Source organism: Talpa europaea (assembly GCF_964194135.1).
Source record: "Talpa europaea genome assembly, chromosome: 3".
NCBI lineage: Eukaryota > Metazoa > Chordata > Mammalia > Eulipotyphla > Talpidae > Talpa > Talpa europaea.
Genome location: NC_140069.1, coordinates 79,888,785 through 79,906,990, shown reverse-complemented (window position 1 = coordinate 79,906,990; position 18,206 = coordinate 79,888,785). Strand labels below are relative to the sequence as shown.

At 38.7% G+C, this 18,206-nt stretch overlaps 2 protein-coding genes across 3 annotated transcripts in view; one reads left to right on the top strand and one right to left on the bottom strand.

Annotated features, from left to right (window-relative positions):
* Window positions 1-6,493, top strand: part of LOC311168863 (protein lifeguard 2-like) — a gene marked incomplete at both ends in the record, with an annotated part of 28,451 nt that extends 21,958 nt beyond the window's left edge. Inside the window, 4 exons of the mRNA XM_084230575.1 lie at window positions 32-119; window positions 1,507-1,596; window positions 3,700-3,747; window positions 6,341-6,493. Coding sequence (XP_084086701.1) covers window positions 32-119; window positions 1,507-1,596; window positions 3,700-3,747; window positions 6,341-6,493 — 379 coding nt within the window. The remainder of the gene's footprint in view (window positions 1-31; window positions 120-1,506; window positions 1,597-3,699; window positions 3,748-6,340) is intronic.
* A 10,801-nt stretch (window positions 6,494-17,294) lies between these two features.
* ANKIB1 (ankyrin repeat and IBR domain containing 1) overlaps window positions 17,295-18,206 on the bottom strand; it is a gene marked incomplete at its 3' end in the record, with an annotated part of 85,280 nt that continues 84,368 nt past the window's right edge. For both annotated transcript variants that reach the window (XM_084229562.1, XM_084229561.1), the window contains exon 19: window positions 17,295-18,038. In XM_084229562.1, the coding sequence (XP_084085688.1) occupies window positions 17,295-18,038 (744 nt within the window). The remainder of the gene's footprint in view (window positions 18,039-18,206) is intronic.

The window sequence follows — 18,206 nt, the reverse complement described above, 5'->3', positions numbered from 1 at the left end:
TGTGAACAGTAATCACAGTCTCTGGTTTTAGTTTCTATGAGGTCAATGAAGTGCTGTGGGCAACAGCAGCAACAGCTCTGGTGACATTATTGCTCACTTTGTTTGCTCTTCAAACAAAAGTAAGTATCACTGAGACAGGTTTCTCTCACACGGGGTGTGGGGAGACATTCCTTTGCCCTTCCTGATCCCTCCTCCTTCCTCCTCTCTCTTGTTCTCTGCTGTGGCCTCAGCCCCATGGCCTCCTTCCCTTCTGGCTTCCCATGGGGTTGTCGCCTTTGAGTAGCCCCTGATAGAGACTAGAGGGAGACAGGAGAGAAGTAGGAATATTTATTCTTATGGCTTCCCCACAACAGATTCCTCTTGGGATAGTCACCTGTGTTCTTTAATCAAATTTGCTGCCTGTCTCAGATATTCAACTCAGTGGAAACTCCTGGGCTTCCTTCCTCTGCTTTTTGGGCCAAGGAGCAGTAACAATTTTCCTAGTTCTAGCTTAGTTTTATGACACTACCCTGAATAAAAAGTTATACTTTTTTTTTTTTTAACCAGAGCACAGGTGTGCAAAGATTTCCCACAGAACATCATGTAGCTCAGGACTATCCCACTTTAGCTATAAGTCATAATCTCTGCAGCGATCAGATGCTCCTAGATTTGATATTTTCAGCAACCCTTTCCTTCAGTTCTGCCCATTTACCTTCCTTTAGTAAATGAAAGACTTACTTTAGTTAGTTTAGTAACTTACCCAGGAAGGAGTATGTTGTCTAAATTGGTTGGCATTCATCTTAAGAAAGTTATTATACAGATGCAGAATTTTAGTCTTTACCTGGTGGAAAAAGAAAGAAGTATGAGAGACACAAAAAAATCTACTAGATAGTCAAATCTTATCAAAACTTAAAAAAAACCTTATTTACCCCAGCCTGATTTGGTCACTTATTTATAAAAATAAATGTAAAGGCATTTTAATAAATTTCAAAATTACAAAAGAATCACCCAATAGTTTTTGAAAGGCTGTTATACATACATTTTTTGCCAATATATGTTGTGTGTGTGTGAAAGATGTATCCAGTTAACATTGGTTTATTTCATTAATTTATTCCATGCACACTTGCTTTTAAAAATATGAACAATTACGAACAAATTTATATCCTACTTATATACTTTTTATTAGGGGATATTTCATATAAATACAAAAATAGAATAGCATGTTGAATCTCCATGTACTCCTTTCCCAGTTTCAAAATTTATTAACTCATAGTTCCTATTATTTCATCCACACTCCTACCCTTATCTCCCTCCTGAAGCAAGTCCCAAACAATATAACTCTTTTTAGGTAGCATTTTTCAGTAGTAGATTCTAATGGATTTCCATAATTCTCAGAATTGGCCAGGGTTTATTATCAGGAAATTAGATGATTTCTGTCCATGGATTATAAGCTACATCTCTCAGCATCCTGAAAATCCATATGGGTGATAATTTGAGATTTTTTTCTTTCTGTTTATTTTTCCTCAGTGGGATTTCACCTTGCTAAATGGAGCACTGTTTGTTTTACTCTGTGTACTTGTTATCTATGGAATTCTCTTACTCTTCATACAAACATATGTAAGTGCTTATCTCATTTGGAAAACTCAAAGAATTGTTAGAAATAAAGGGTGAAGTGCTGGCTTATGTGAGTCTGCATAAGAATAAAACACCAAAATGAGTGAAATGTGCCAGGACTTTAAATGGGTAAAGCTGGGGATAGTGGGACCTGGGGAGAGGAAGAAGCTGACTGGAATAATTGGCAGGCCAGGGTAGCATATCTGATTCCTAGGGAAGGGGAAGGAAGGAAGGTCAGGCCAGGTGGGTATGGTGTTTTCTAAGGAAGGTTCAGCAAGGCCATCAGGGAGTGCTTGAGCTAAAGTAGACCATCACAAACTTGAAGACATTATTACATCACAGTGATCCCCTTTGTCCCAGGAAGGGCCCAGCTGCTCCCCGGCAAATGATAGGGAAGTGGAAACATGACCCAGGAGCAAACTGCAGTGAATTGCAGAACAGAGCTGCCAGAGCTCTTGGTCAGTCACACTCCATTCCCGGCAGCATGAGGTCCGTGAGGCCTGCCACACTGGTATGTTTGGGAGGAACCTGAAAATTGAGCTCCTACCCTAGATGCCAACTGTCATTCCCTAAGAGGACCTTGGGATGTATCTATCTGCAGGCCAAGTAAGAGTCCACCAAAAATGGATGCTGCTTATCTGAAGTGAGAGAGTGGAGATGGGCTTGTTCTCACCTTCCCAACAGCAACTTACAAGGGACAACTTATTTTTTAACTGAAACCCCTTCTTTTTCTTTTCCTTATCCTCATCATTTTAAAATACTCATTGACCTCTTACTGCATACCAGACTTAGGCCCATGTGTTTTTCACATAGGCATCACATTCTCACATTCCTGAAAAGTACATATCTTACCTATTTTATAGATAAGACAAAACCAGGCTCAGAGAAATGAAACAACTCATCCAAGTTCACACAGGGTGTAAGTGGAAGGCGTGAGATCAAAGCCAGAATTGTGTCATTCCAGTGCCCATGCTCTTTCCACCCCATTGCACTACCCATGGACTGAGACTGGAGGGAGTGTGGAAAGGCAGAGGTGTGGTTCTCCCCATGCTCTGTGAGTGGCTCCTCTGTGGAGACCCTCCAGAAGGCCAGGTCCACTGAGGACTGGCCTGGGGCCTGTGATCATTTGGCTAACACCTCAAGGCCAGCTTGGTCCTATTGCTGAATTGAAGAGTTTCTTTGGGAATAAGTAGATTGTGAAATGATCTTGAGGCATGTAATCAGAAGTTCTGCCCGGAGTGGTTTCGGTGTATGTATGCTACACAGGTGTATAGCTTGGGAGGCTATATTAGAGATAAACTCAATGACATTACAAAGCTGTGCCACAGGTTAAAAGGTCTTCAAAGGCTCTCCATTTATCATTATTGATAAATATTGGTATTAATAATACAAATATCAGGTGGGTGCCATAGACCTTTACCACACCTCTTAAGTGCAGTTAAGAAACTGTATTTCCTACTAGACACAAAACCCTGGTTTCTTCTGGGGAAGAAGAGTCAGGATTCACAGGAATGGGAAACCCACCTTTCCCTTTGGAGCTGAGTTGATTGGTCACCTCTGCTTGTGCAGCACCAGCTCCAGCACTAGCTACTGATACAGAAGCCTCGCTGCCTGGATCCCTCATCCCGAGAATATATTTCTGACTAGTCAGGTGCATCCATCCCTGCTTAACTCCTCTCACATATAAGACTCCTGGCCACTCAAGATATTCACTGCTATTGAAGTAGGTGTTTTCTACCTCTCATCAATCAGCTCTAGCTAGGATGTGTGAGGGTCATTATGTCACCAGAGTTATCTACGTGTTCCAAGAGCTGAGAGTATGGCAGATTTTCTAGACAGGCATATGGACGGGGCAAAAAGTGAAACATACCTAGTACATTCTACTGGCCCTACCATGCATGAGGTGTTTAGCACTTACTTGATGCATATTATTTGGCACATGCAAAGCTAGTTTTCGTCTTGCTGAATGGTATTAAGTGGGTACTGTTGACCATGTTCAAGATAAAATTCACGCACAGATTTGAGCTTTCTTAATATTTGGGCCCTTTTCTAACTCAGTGACCTAACTAAATCCTGTTTCAGTTATACACTTGTTTCTTTTTTCAGTGGTTGCACCTTATTTATGCTGGACTTGGAACTGTGCTCTTCTCACTTGTAAGTTCATTTCTCCCTCTCTTTTACGAAGGCTATGATACATGCACTGAAGAAGCCCCTTAGCCCTTAAGTTAGACCTGGAGGCAAGTGGAATCAATAATTCACTGAAAAGTACTCCAGACAACTTACTTCCCCCATTTCCCTCCTGCTCCACTTTCCTTTTTCTCCTTCTTTTATTTCTCCTCCTCCATTTTTTTAAATGAAGACCAAAAAATTTAGAAAAAATTTAGGTTCACAATTATACCTCCTGCCCCCATACATGGAGGGCCTCCTCTTTGTCAACATCACTCACCAACTGGTACATTTGCTACAACTGATGAACATGTATTGATCCATCATAATGATCCAAATGCATAGTTTATATTAGGATTCACTATAGGTAATTTACATTTTATGACTGGCTAAATGTATTAAGGACTATTCCGTTATAACAACATATTGAGTATTTTAATTGCTCTAAAAGTCCTTTGTGCTCTTATGATTGGTCCCTCCCCCAACTCCTGGTAACCACTGATCTTTTTAGTTTCCAAATTTTGCCTTTTCCAGAATGTCTTATAAATCATAATCCTATAGTAGCCTTTTCAGATTGGCTTTCTTCACTTAATACACACTTAAGACTCTTACGCCTTTTCAGGGCTTGATAGCTGATTTATTTTCAGGGTTGAATAGTATTCCACTGTCTGGATGTACCAATTTGTTTATCCAGTCACTGCTGAAGGGCATCTTGTTTGCTCCTAAGTTTTGGCAATTATGAATCAAGCACCTATAAACAGCCTTATACAGATTTTTGTGTGGACATAAGTTTTGAACTCCACTGAGTAAATACCAAGGAGCATGCTTGCTTGATCATATTTAGTTTTATAAGAAAATGCCAGATTGTGGTCCCAAGTAGTTGTACCATTTGATTTCCACTAGCACTAAATGAGTCTTCCTATTGCTCCATATCCTTACTAGTATTTGGTGTTGTCAGTATTCCAGATTTTGGCCATTCTAATAGGCATGTTGTAGTAGCTTGTTATTTTAATTTGCATGTCCTCATATATGGTGTAGAGCATCTTTTCATATGCTTGTTTGTCACTGGTATAGCATCTGTTAAGTTCTTTGACTCTTTAAAAAATCAGGTTGTTTTCTTCTTGTTGAGTTTTAAGGTTTTTTGGGGGGTATATTTAGGGTAACATTCCTTTATCAGATGGGTCTTTTGCATATATTTTCTCCCAATTTGTGGCTTGTCTTTTTAATCTCTTGACATTGTCTTTCACAGAGCAGAATCTGCCTTTAATTTAAATGAGGTTCAGTTTACCCATTATTTCTTTTACGGATCATCTCTTGGATGTCTTATCTAAAAATTCATCACCATAACCAATGTCATCTATATTTTTTCCTGTATTATCTTCAGCTCATTTTAGAGTTTTGTGTCTTAACTTTAAGTCTATAATCTATTTTGAGTTGATTTTTATGAAGAATGTAAGATCTGTGTCTTAATTTTTTGCATGTGGATGTCCAGTTATTTCAGCACCATTTGTTGAGAAGACTATCTATCCTCCATTGTATTGCCCCTGCTTCTTTGTTAAAGATCTGTTGACGATATTTATGTGGGTTTATTTCCGATCTATATTGCCTGACTACACTTGTTTAAAAAAAAAAAAAAAGGAAAAAAGAGTGCGTGCATAAATTCTGAAAGACTTCAAAAGACAGTTAACAGTTCTATTTTGTTACATTGATCTATTTGTTAGTGCTTTACCAACACCACACTATTGTGATACTATTATGGTTAAGTTTTAAAATCCAGTAGCACTGGTTTTCCACCTCAAATATATAGTTCTAAAATGGGTCATTTTAAAGGCTCATTAAAATCCAAGAATTCTCCATAACGTAACCATAAATAAGGTGAGGAGCTGCTTGTTCTCTCTTTCTCCTACTGTGCTCTCATTGCCAGGTTTGCTCACTTTGCAACAAACACAAGGATGCGTCGGCTCTCTGATTTCTTGTTCTGATATTTTAAGAGCTCACAATTTTACCTATTGCAGCTGAGTTAAAATGTTTACGTTGAGGGTTATTTAACCAAAGGTACATCCCATCTTCACTTCATTCTATTTTGGATACACTGACATCATCACAAAGCTACTCCAATGTCAAGATTTAGAAAATGCTATCACCCGAAGCGCCAAAAATTCAGAATTAATGCTATGTAAGAATCTAAATGTTAGGGACACATCTTATTTTAAATTTTTGTTCAGTGAGAACATGTAGGAAAAATACAAATATGAGGCATTTTATTGTTTCTCTGTTCAATCTGCCTACCTTGTCCACATCATTGACTACAGGCACAAAGCCTTCTGGACTTGGACAAAGCACAAGAAGGCTCACAAGCTTAGTTCCCCAGCTTCAGGAGTACAAAAGACTTGCTTTAATAGTGCACAAACTCAGGAACATGGTGAACAGTCGAGGCTGTAAAAATCACATAGAGACTTACAATCTGACTTTCTGCAATGTATTTATTGACATTAAATTTTTTTTTCTGGATAATTTAGGACACTTATTTTGATAAAAATGTACCATTTTAAGTAGCTAATCCTCCTTTCTTTTCTTTAAGTACTTGGTGATGGATATACAGCTCATGGTGGGAGGGCGCCACCATCATTCTGACCTGAACCCTGAAGAGTACATTTTCGCTGCCCTGAACATCTACTTGGACATAATCAACCTTTTCCTTTTTATTTTGCAACTGATTGGACTAGCACGGTAGTTACACGGCCAAGACTGCCTCATGTTGAAGAGAGGGAGGGATGGAGGCCTGTGAAATATCAGGTCCAGCCATGCAGAGGTTACCATTTTATAAGCCCTTTTATTGAAAAAATATTTTAGAATAGTTATTTTGTCAAAAAATGAAACCAAACATTTAGTTCGTAGATGGTAGCTGTAGCTATTATAGCTTTAGTTTCATTATAATATTGCAATATATTCTGGGGGACAATTCTGATTTTTATAAATTCAAAAGATGAGTAGATAATTACATACTTGCAAACATTTATAAGATGCCCATTACTTTGTTGAAGTTTTACAGATACTATATAAAGCTATAAACAACATCTCTCTATATGAATAAAATTGATTATAGAAACCTGTATTTCCTTTTTTCCTCTTGATTTAGACATTCTGTGTGAAATTTGGCATCTATTTTTAAATAATACAATATATCAAAATAATCTGATTTTTTCCCCTAGACTCCAGAGTTAAACTAGAGAGAATAGTATCTGCCTAGCGGGGCTTAGAGAAGATTAATGGAATGAGTGTATAGCAAGGACTCAGGTGCTATTGTCACTATCCCACCAATATTCTGGGTTTACCTCAGAGACAATCCTCTGATTGGGACAAATGGCTTCCATTGACATTCCATAGTATTTAAAAATAATATAAAATTGACCATCTTAACCTTTGTAAGTATACAGCTATGTAGTATTAAGTACATTATTGAGCAATCCTTTCTTTCTGCTTGCAATACTGAAACCCATACCCCTTTAATCATTAAGAAGTCACACACTGACTTTGCACTGACTTTGTTTTATACATATCTTACAAAATAAGTTTGATTTAATTACTGAAGGTCATAGACTGGAAGATCTCCATCTCTTCTTGAGTCTCACATCTTATTGGGGTGAGATGCTTGATGAGGAAGATTTTCACAGAGATACAAAAGATTACACTTTCAATTCCACCCAAATGGATCTATATCTACATTCTTACCTTACCTGTTTTGAATTAAGTGTTAGCCAGTCTCTGGTTCTTCTCCCAGTAGGAAGAATATGTCATGCCTGCAGAATGAACAATGGCACAAAGCGGGTCCATGCCTGGTGTCCTTCAGGTAGACCAGGGAAAAGTGCAACAGAGAAAAAATTATGTGTGGCTGTGTTAGACAATGAAGGATCTCAACTTTCAGGCTCAGGATTTTGAACTTTATCTTTTAGGTGTATAAAAGGTTTTGGTTGCCATATCACAGTGAAGGCATGGCTTCAGCAAAATTTGGTCATGGTGGGTGAATCAGGATGGATAAGTGAGATTTTAGGAAGAGAAAGGTCCTATAAGGAATAATGCAATAACATACATTTAAGGCATTGAAGGACAGAACTAGGATGATAAATATGGCACAATTAATCACACATGATCAAGATCATGGACAAAGGTATTCATAGGCGTTGATGTCTGGATGGACCTGCAAGTCAGGGAAATTTAGAATGACCCGTAGTTTACTGTCACTGTCTTTACTAAATTGGACCCTTTTTTTTTTTTTTTTTAAAGATTTATTTATTTATTTATACAAGCACTGGGTAGTCAGAAGCGCGGGAGGGTGAGAGAATTCACCAGAGCCAGAGCGGGGAGCAAAGCAGTTAGAAGGACCGAAGTACACTGCTGAGGGGAGCAGCGGGCGGCAGGAGAGGTCTGCGCACCATGTGGGACCCTCCTCCGGTGGCCGGGGAGCAGCCGGGGATCGAACTGGTGCTTCAGAGGCTGCGGGCAGCTTCGCAACCCAGCGCTCAACCGCTGCGCCACCGGGGAGACCTAAATTGGACCCTTTTAAGGAGAAAATGACTTGGGGAGCTATAAGGCAAGGTGATAGGCATAGGTTGAGGTATTTTGAATTATTTGGAAAAAGGAAGTGTCAACTTGGCTGTTTGGGGAGCTGGAACTCAGAACTAAAACTAAAGAACTGGGATCAGAATTAGGATGTGAGCTCAGATGAAATTGTTAGGAATGAGGGGGAAAAAGGAGAGCCCAGAGACTGAATATGTACATACTAGGAAATGGAAGGAGAAAAGGTTGTGGTCAAAATAGGAAGAGAGAACATTAATTATGGAGGCAGCAAAGATCTTCAGGAAGGTATTGGTGAATTCACTTAGGATTATAAGATCCCAGGCCCTTGAGCATGTATTATATGATGTTTCAAGGCAAATAAAACTAAAAGCCAACATAGTGGATTTGAGGGGCAGGGAATTGGGAGTCCAGATTTCATGGAGGCAGGATTGGTTTTGTGGAAGAAGTTAGTCACCAAAAGAAGTCTGGTTCTTTCAGTTCTAGAAGAGAATGAGCAGCATTATCCTCCCTCCCTCTCCCTTTTTCCACCTCCTCCCTCTCCCGAATTTCTAGGATAAGGGAAAACATGGGCATGTTTAAAGGCAGAAGAAAAATGAAGGTAAAATTGGGGGAGAGAAGGGGAAGGCCAAGAGCCCTTTTCTCCCAAAACTGGAGAGAAGGACTGGAATATTGAAGTGTGGCAGCCTCTTTTGAGATGAAGTTAAGGAAAAGAAAGAGCGAGGACATAGAGTCTACAGAGCCTCTGCTGGGAAATTAGGGTTTAGGGATTGCAAGAAGAGATTTCATCTAGATGCCTGAGTCAGTCATAGAGTATTAGGGTACTCTTTCCTCCTTTGTTAAAACTACAAGAGGAAATAAGACAATGAATAGGTGAATGAGCTTCTCAAAATTGCTACAATAAAGAACAAAAGTTCCACTTTTGGGAAATTTCAAACAACAGAGAATTATAAATCTGTGATGACTTGGAATTATGACAGAATAATTTTTTTTTTATCATCAATCTGAAATGAAGTAATTGGCCAGAGATTTAGACTTGGGCTAGTTTTTGATGGTTTGGTAATGCAAATTAGACAGAATAAAATAAAAACACTCATACTGAAAAATCAAGGCTGTTGGAATAGAAAGCTTATTGGGGAGGGGAGTTTGATTGTTTGCAGGGAGGTTAGTCTTGGTTTTCAAGAGATCTCAAGTTAATTGTAAGGTAGTCTTAATATAGAATGGAAGTGAATCCTGACTGGGCAAAACAATTTGCTCACATGTCTGCTTTCTTCTGGGACCAGACATTTATGTTACAGTTTTTCCACAATTCTTTTCTAACCTAGCAATTGCTTCAGAATGTTTTTGTTCTCTAAAGGAAACTAGTCAGTAGAGGCAAATTTTGAGTGAATTGAACCTTCAAAGTGCAATTCTAAAACTCTTAGTGGTGGTGATGTAAGTCTTAAATTATTCAAGTTGAGCCCATGAACAGCATGGGCTTGTCCTTTTATTATCTTAAGTACAACCAATTGGAAAGATGCAGTCTGAGAGGTGCCTAGAGATAACAGGGAACTTTAGGTCAGTAATAGGGTCTGGAATTTGAATTTATCTGAAAAGGTGCAAACCTTTTCTCCTAACTAGAGAGGGCTGGAATATTCAAGTGTGGCAGCCTTTTTTGAGATGAAGTTAAGGAAAATGAGCAGAGAGGACAGGGAGTGAAGGCTTATGTTTTAAATAGAGATGGAAACAAATTAGTGATTCCCAGAATTTAGGGATGGTGGGGGGAAGGCAGTGTGTATGCATCTATAAAAGGGGTAACACAAGGGACAGTTTGTGATCATGGGGTAGTTTAATTAGGACAAGGGAATATGTTCACACTTTTTCAAATGTACATTACCACATCACACTCACCCCCAAGGAATCCATAGTCCTCTACCATAGACCACTGGGCTCTTTCCCCACTTTCCTACCCACACCCTCTTCCTGTCGCTGGTGGCCTCAATTCTGTAGTCAGAATTCTAGGAGTGTTTTTACTGGTACAGTTTTGTCTGTTTCTTTGTTTTATGAAACTCCCAACATTTTTCCCCTTGGGCATTATAGTTTTTAATCTGAATTCTGTAGACTCTTGTGTTTTCTTTCTCCAGCAAAGTTCTCTCCCACACTGGGCATCTCAAACTTATGTTGGGGGTAACTAGGTTAATCTATTATCAGGAATTGCCCTTTGTAGAAGTAATTGCTTTTTGAGTCTGAGGGCAACTTGAAAGACAGCAGACATTTGACTCAGCAAATTCCAGGACTTATTAGGGGAATAAAATTCCAGGACTTATTAGGGTCAAAAAAAAATTAAAAATACATTTTATCTCAGTAAAAAAAAAAAACAAAAAAACACAGTAGTAAACATTTAAAAAACCCGTCCTCAAAACAAATGAATACCTTCATTGGTCCCAGGTGACAGCAATATTGACTGTTTATAATGTATTAAGATAACATTTAATTGATTATTGCCCTAAAGGAAGGATAGCAAACACAACTGACATGCCAAATGCGGCCTTTTTAAAAAAAACTTTTTATTTGGAATATAAATTCTCAGGAAGTGCAAAGATAACAGACAGACCTTATGTACACTTTCTCCAGTTCCTCCAATGGTTATTCCTTACATATCAAAACCAGGGAACTGACATATGTATATAATATTTATGTATAGTCCTATATGGTTGTTATCATGTGCAGATTTATATAGCCACCACTGCAGGTAAGATAGACTATTCCATCACCACAAATTGTCCCTTGCGCTACCCTCTTATAGACACACACACACACACACACAGACACACATTGCCCCCTCCGCCCCTAAATTCTGGGAACTACCAATTTGTTTCCATTGCTATTTTTTCCCCCCAAAGTGCTTTATAAATGGAAACACACAGAAGACATTTTGAGATTGGCTTTTTAAATTCAGCATGATGCCCTTCAAATCAAGTTGTTGGAAGGTGTCAATTGTTTGTTCTCCTATTCCTAAGCTTAGGATTCCATTGCGCAGATGTACCAGTTAACCATTCACCATTTACAGGCCATTTTGGTGGATCCAAGTTTTTGTGCTAATAAAGCTGCTAGAACAATTTTATGGGTTTTTAAGTAGACATACGTTTTCACTTCTCCATGACAAATATCCAGGAGTGCAAGGACTTCTGTGAACTAAGATGTCCTCTAAGCCAGGAACTGCTCAGTGGAACTGTGAAAAAATTAGCCCCCAGAGGGGCAGCTACTAATTTTTCATATAAAATTGAGGTATTTACACTATGGCCAAGCTAGCTAGACTCTTAAATATACCATTTCTATTTGACTTGCAAGGTTTTTGGGCCCTTGTTAATTCTTCAATTCCAGCTGGCCCACCCCACCCCAAGGTGAAGATTTCATACCTGTGAGTCAGAAGGCCTCCACGAGTCAGGCATTCACTTGCAATAGTAATAGGTTAATATTTGGCTTTCTCCAAAATGGACGTACTTGGGGTTTGTGTGAGGTAGGTGGCAAAGTCGAGCAGGAAAACGGCTCGAGTACTCTGCTACCATTAAGTCTTTAAGGAGTGATTTCATTTTCCTCCTCTGGGGTTCCTCTATTGTTTCTGTTGGACCACTGGAAAGGGGATAGGAAGGCAGGTTGGGGACAAATTTATATCCTCACCATCATTTCTCTGCATAAGACATCCCTGAATAGAGAACTCCTACTGACAGATTATGAGACATGGATGTAGAGGCATATAACCTATCAATTACAGTAGATATTCAGACTTGAAAGCTACATTACACACTATGGGCCACCCGCAGACAACACTCCCTTTTCTGCTACTGAATGCCTTGTTCTCAAATGAGGAATCTAAAATATATTGAAGTTAGGAGCTATACAGCAGATGACAATGGATACCAGATCACCTTATCAGCCAACCCAGGGGTGGACTCCATGAGGTAGAGGAGGCTAGACCATGAAGACAAAACTTAATTGCTGGCCGTTTTTCTTTAGCCAGAGTCAATTTCTGAGTACTAGCATAGCTATCTCTCCCAGGGTGTTAGGATCCAGGAAACCAGGTCCCAGGAGTTTCTTTTTAATCCCAGCACTTGGCCATGTTTTGCCCTGTGGTCTTTAGGGTCTTCTGTCACTCCTACACCCAGCATTTTGTCCTCATTGCTGGCTAAGTCTGGAATTAGGGTTATAACAATGACCTGCTCTGTATTTTTAGGCAAGACTTTGCATGCTCTCTCTTTTTTTTTTTTTAAAGATTTATTTTATTTATACAAGAGGCGGGGCACAGGCCAGATGTGCGGGTGAGAGGATTCACCAGAGACAGAGTGGGGACCAGAACAGGCAGACAGACGAAATACACTGCTGAGGGGAGCAGTGGGCGAGACAGGAGAGGTCCGCTTGCCATGTGGGTTTCTCCAAGGCTGACGGGGATCGAACTGGCACTGCAGAGGCTGCGGACAGCTTCACAGCCTGCGCCACCAGGGAGGCCCTGCATTCTCTTTTGTATATGATCAGGGACAGCTTGTAGTTCAACCTTATGAACTTCTAATATTTTTTGGTGCACTGAAAGCTCTCAATCAAAAGCAAGGGTCATACTGCTGATATTTGTTTTGGGGATTCCTTGATCTAGCAATTTCAGTCACACAGCTTTCTGACAGGATCACAGGATTTGTTGACCCTAAATGAAAATATTCCTTTCTCAGCCTGTCTGCAACAACCAAGGCACCATTTGGACAGCAGGTAGTATTCTACCTCTTATCTCTAAGCCTCTAAACATTAGTTCAACTCCTGTAGAGTAACAGGTAGGACAGTGGAAATCTCTACTCTCCTACTCCTTGTCTATCACTTGGATGACAGCATTCATTACCAGGTAGATGCCAGGATATCTTACATTCTCAAACCTGGTCCACCATCCTTCTTCCAGAAAACCATGTCTCTGTAAGTATTCCATTCTTCTTGTTGAATGGAATTGTTCCCTACTTACAAACCATTAAGTTAGCTTGTCACAGTTTCATGGATGCTGACAAAAAACCTAAGACTTGTGGGTCAGAGGCAAGGGACTTCATCACTCCTGGCACAATACACAGAATTAACATCGATGCATTTGTGTTAGCTCACCTTGTTCCATAGGAGCAATGGATGGATGATGGCAAGCACGCAGAGTGTTTGTGATGCAGCTGAAGAACACTGAGTATGAAGAATCTAGTGTGTTTTTGGTAAGGTTGCTCCTTGTCCACAGGTTACTAGCAACATAAATCCTGAGAGATGGCCCTGGCAAAACTGTTGTCAAGTTTTGGCACACCCGGCACACCCAGCAAGATGTGAAGATACGTAAGAGGCTCAAGAGAACTGTACTGTCTGGCCCAACAATTATCCTTTTCTATATTGTATTTTGATTTTCTCTCATGTACTAACTGTACATATTTTTTCTCTTTTTTTAAAAAATATTTCATTTTCTTCCTTTTTTTTTTTTTAGGAAAAAGATTTATTTATTTATACAAAAGCTGGGGTACAGGCCAGAGGCTTGGGAGAATGAGAGGATTCACCAGTGACAGAGAGGGAGCAGAACAGGCAGACAGACTAAGAACACTGCTGAGGGGAACAGTGGGCGAGATAGGAGAGGTCTACTGTGCCATGTGGGTTTCTCCCTGCCTGGCCGGGAATCGAACCGGTGCCACAGAGGCTGAGGACAGCTTCACAGCGCTGCGCTTAACCCGCTGCAACACTGGGGAGGCCTTACTGTACATATTTTAAACAATTTAGTACTTATTTAAAAATATCTACTTTTTATAATATTAGAAATTCATCCTGACAATATCAATTGCTGAATTGCTAATTTTTATTTTTTTATATTCCTCACAGTTTTTAATGAATCTTTCTTCTCTACCAACATCCCTTATCCTTTTGTCCCTTTCTCTCCTGCTCCTCCTAATACCACAGTGTTTGTTATACCCACTGGTTCTTTAAACCACATTTAAAGAATAATTTAGCATGTAGACATTGGTATTTAAGCTTCAGTCCACAAAATGGAAGGCAGTAATATAACAAGACTTTAAGTGGTTGTCACTGGCAGAACATGAAGCTGGTGGCCTGGAACTTAGGTATGTACAATGAAGTTAAGATGCCACTTAGAAAGGAAATAATAATAAAATGATGGGGAAGGAGGCATTTCTCTTCATATGGTATTTAAAAAAAAAAAAAAAACCCTGTCTTAAGCAATTTCACCAAGTATCTTAAAACTCTTTTTCTGTTGTTCTATTAGAAATTTCAAAGAAAAATCCTAGCAATTTTCTCCTGAAAGCTACAATGGTGAAAAGAAAATGAGCACTGAAGTCACCATATTTTAACACATGGTCATACAGTTTCTTGGGGTTTAACTTTATAGCTGAAAATGTGTAGTAAGTGGGCTAGTGTAAAAAAATACTAGGCACTAATCAACTACATGTAAGGACCAAACTAATCTGATCATATTGGAGGGAATTTAATTTGAAGAAAATCAACTTCCTGACTTGTTAAAACAAAGTCTATAATGTAACGAGACAAAGTGAAGTAGTTTAAGTAATAAATGTTTAATCAAAGAATTTTACATATTATTAACAGCATTCATTTGGCCGAACATCTACATGTTGTAGAATCCTACTGTATATAAAGTGGGAATGTATCAAGTATAGACTATGAAAGTGCAAATAACAAGTCAAGGTTAGAGTAATTTTTTTTTTTTACATTATAAAATTAACTTGTTTACAAAATAGGCTTTGCCAAACTTTATTTCTGAATTGTAAAGTCAATGACTGTGTTTTTAAAATATGTACCAAGGAAATACAAACTGGATAATGATCATTTTTCATGCTCAGGAAAGAACAGCACAGAAACAAAGGGTACTGCACAAGGTGTAAGGAACCAGAACCCACCACGTACAGTCTCCACACAGCGCTCTTTCTCACCTTATTGCAGCTTTGCAAGACACCTCAATGTGATACAAAGACTCTTCTATTGAAAAATTACAACTGGGTCTAAAAACTGATTTGTGTTGATATTTTTAATCCAAAATAAATTTGTAAAAAAATCCTTTAATGGACCATTTCAGTTTAATATACAGTAATACACTGCAGATAAAGTTAATATTTTCCCCAATTAATGTTAATAGGGATTGATATCTATGTTTCTGGTAACTGGGGAAACAAAAACTATTATGGACCTTTGCTATCCATAGCATAGGAACAATTCTCACATAGTTTATCCTACAGGGACCTTGGGAATATTACATACTCTAATATAATTTCCGAGCCATATGAATTTGAAGTACAAGAATTTTTCAAAAGCAGGGTTTGGGAAAAAAAAAAAAGTAATAAAAAAACATAATCACAGCTCACCTGGATTGCAATATTAATATAACCTTTTATCCAGCCAGGACTTGCCTGTACAAACTCAGTAGTGAAATTTTGGTATCTGAGGATTTCTGGTAAGAATCTGGCAAAACATTAAATGAAGTGTTGCGTATCTATTTTGCTTATGTTATGCTAGTTTTGATCATATGTAAGTAAAACAGCCATTCCAACAATTTACTTTAGTTTTAATTACACACTGTACCATTGCATCTTAATTACAACTAAGACCAGTATTTTCTTCACAGTAAGACACTGATAACTAGGAAGTTGATTTTTTTCAACACTAAACAGTAATCACATAGCAAATGAGTATTGTGCAATAGAACAAACACATGTCAGCATTTGCTATTTAGGCAAACTGATTGAACATTTAGTTGTTATATTTACTGTAAAGGCAAGGCCATGGGTGGTTTTATGGAGGTCTTTGCAATTCATAGCATAGTTACTTCAGAAGAGACATTGATATTTGAATTACTCACTTATTAAACTGGCAACTATCCATTTAGGTTAGGCAAAGGCACGGTAACATGTTGCGCAGGATGTTTAATTTTTAATAATTGTGGGATTTACTATACTCATGAAAACTCCACTTTTTTCTATTTTATAAAACACTTACCATTAAAAGTAATTGCACCCATTAGTAATTAGAATGCACTGTAAAATTGTGAAAACAAAGAACTATGATTGCACTTCCAATAAAGTGTCTCTTAAAATACAGCACCGCTGTTGCTAATCAACTGTATTTTAATATTAAAATAAACTGTTTTTAACAGCAGCATTAGGTTTAGTTAACTTAAGCTACAGGCTACATTTATTTAAATGCAGTCTCCATGGCAACAAAAGCCCATTAAATTCTGAAATATCTGTTACAAAGTGGCACCTTTTACTCCCAAGAATGCTGAAACTTCTCTGGAACCGTCTAGGACACCACACACCTAAACGCCTTCTTAGCACACGAGTCAGAGTTTGGCACAAGTGGACTGTAAATAGACATGAAGAGAAATCTTTGATTCATGTGAAAATTAAAACTAATTACACTGTGGTAGATGTAGCTACTGAAGAGAAGCCTTGATACCTCAATTCACGAAGCTCAGACAAAAAGGACCAAAGTTATGGAAGGGCACAAAAAGATTGAGGGAATGCCATGAGATCTACCCAAAATACTTCTAAAATGAAGAAAACTTTTTTTTTAAAGGAAAAAGCCACCGAAGGATTAGGGAGTAAGCCTTTAATTTAAATGTCTAATTTAAAGTATCACAGACCTTAGGAAAAGAAGACTGCATTTTTGTTCAATGTAGACTCTAACCTATTTATTCCATTTGCTTCTTTCTCACTCTCCCATTCTTGTTTTTGTCAGCAAAAAGTGGAAAAGCTATCCAATTAAATATAAAAAAAATCCTGGTAAAATTAAAATTAAAAAATGAAGCTACCAATCAAGGGAACTCCTTCATATTCAATCCTAACGTCAGTGGTTTATAATTGAGTTGGAATTAGGTAGACTTAGTCTCTATAATGCATACTCCACTAGCATACCAGCTGTACCTGTGATTCACTTAGAGCCCAGAGGTGTGCAGATCACACTAAATGTACTTGTTCAAGCCAGTCACTTGAGGTTTGAGGTGGTTGACTTGAAACATCTGAACTATCCCCCTTGTTGGCTGCCTCATTATCACCGTCACCAGCTTGAGATACTGCTTCCCCAGTCAGAATATTCTCTTCCAAAGGATTTTCCTCTTCTATTTGGGTTCCTCTACCTTCACTGACAAGAGCATCTTCGAACACTGAATCTTCTTCTGGGGGTACCAGTTCTATATCCCTCATACTTTCTGACCCATCTTTGACACAGAGGGGCTGGGAATCTGCAGTGAATTCTGTAGTTGCTGGAGGAATCAGGGCAATGCTCTGAGGATTCATGTCATGAAACCAAGCCATGATATTGCCAAGAAGATTGTCACTGATGTTGGTGTCCTGGTCAGCTGAGTCAGGGTCACTTGAAGAGGGAAAGAATTCACTTCTTGCCTCACTGAGAGGGTGTGAACTCAGTGTGTCAGTTGAAAATGGGTCATTTTCTGCTCCTAGTCTCATGAGGCTGTCACCAAGTTCCAACAGCTCAGAGCTGCTCATTGCAGCCCGAGGGCTATCTGTGTTCCTAGGGACTGAGTCCAGTCTGGAAGGTAAAGATGTGCCAATTGCTCCTAAGGATGCTTCATTACTGAAGAAGTCTCTATTTTCCTCATCCATAGCCAGCCCAGATTCTTGCAGGGATAACTGTATTGCAAGAAGTATATTGGGGTCATCCTCATCCAAGGAACTTAGAGCCTGAAGCAACAGAAGGTAAATCACTTTAAAAATCAAAAAGAAAATGATTTCACCCAATAAAGCTTACCAGTACTCTTTTACTGAACAAATATTATCTCTATTTATAGACTGTTATCTACTCAAACCTTTTTTCAATTTTCTCCTTTCCTATGCTTAAGAGAAAACTTA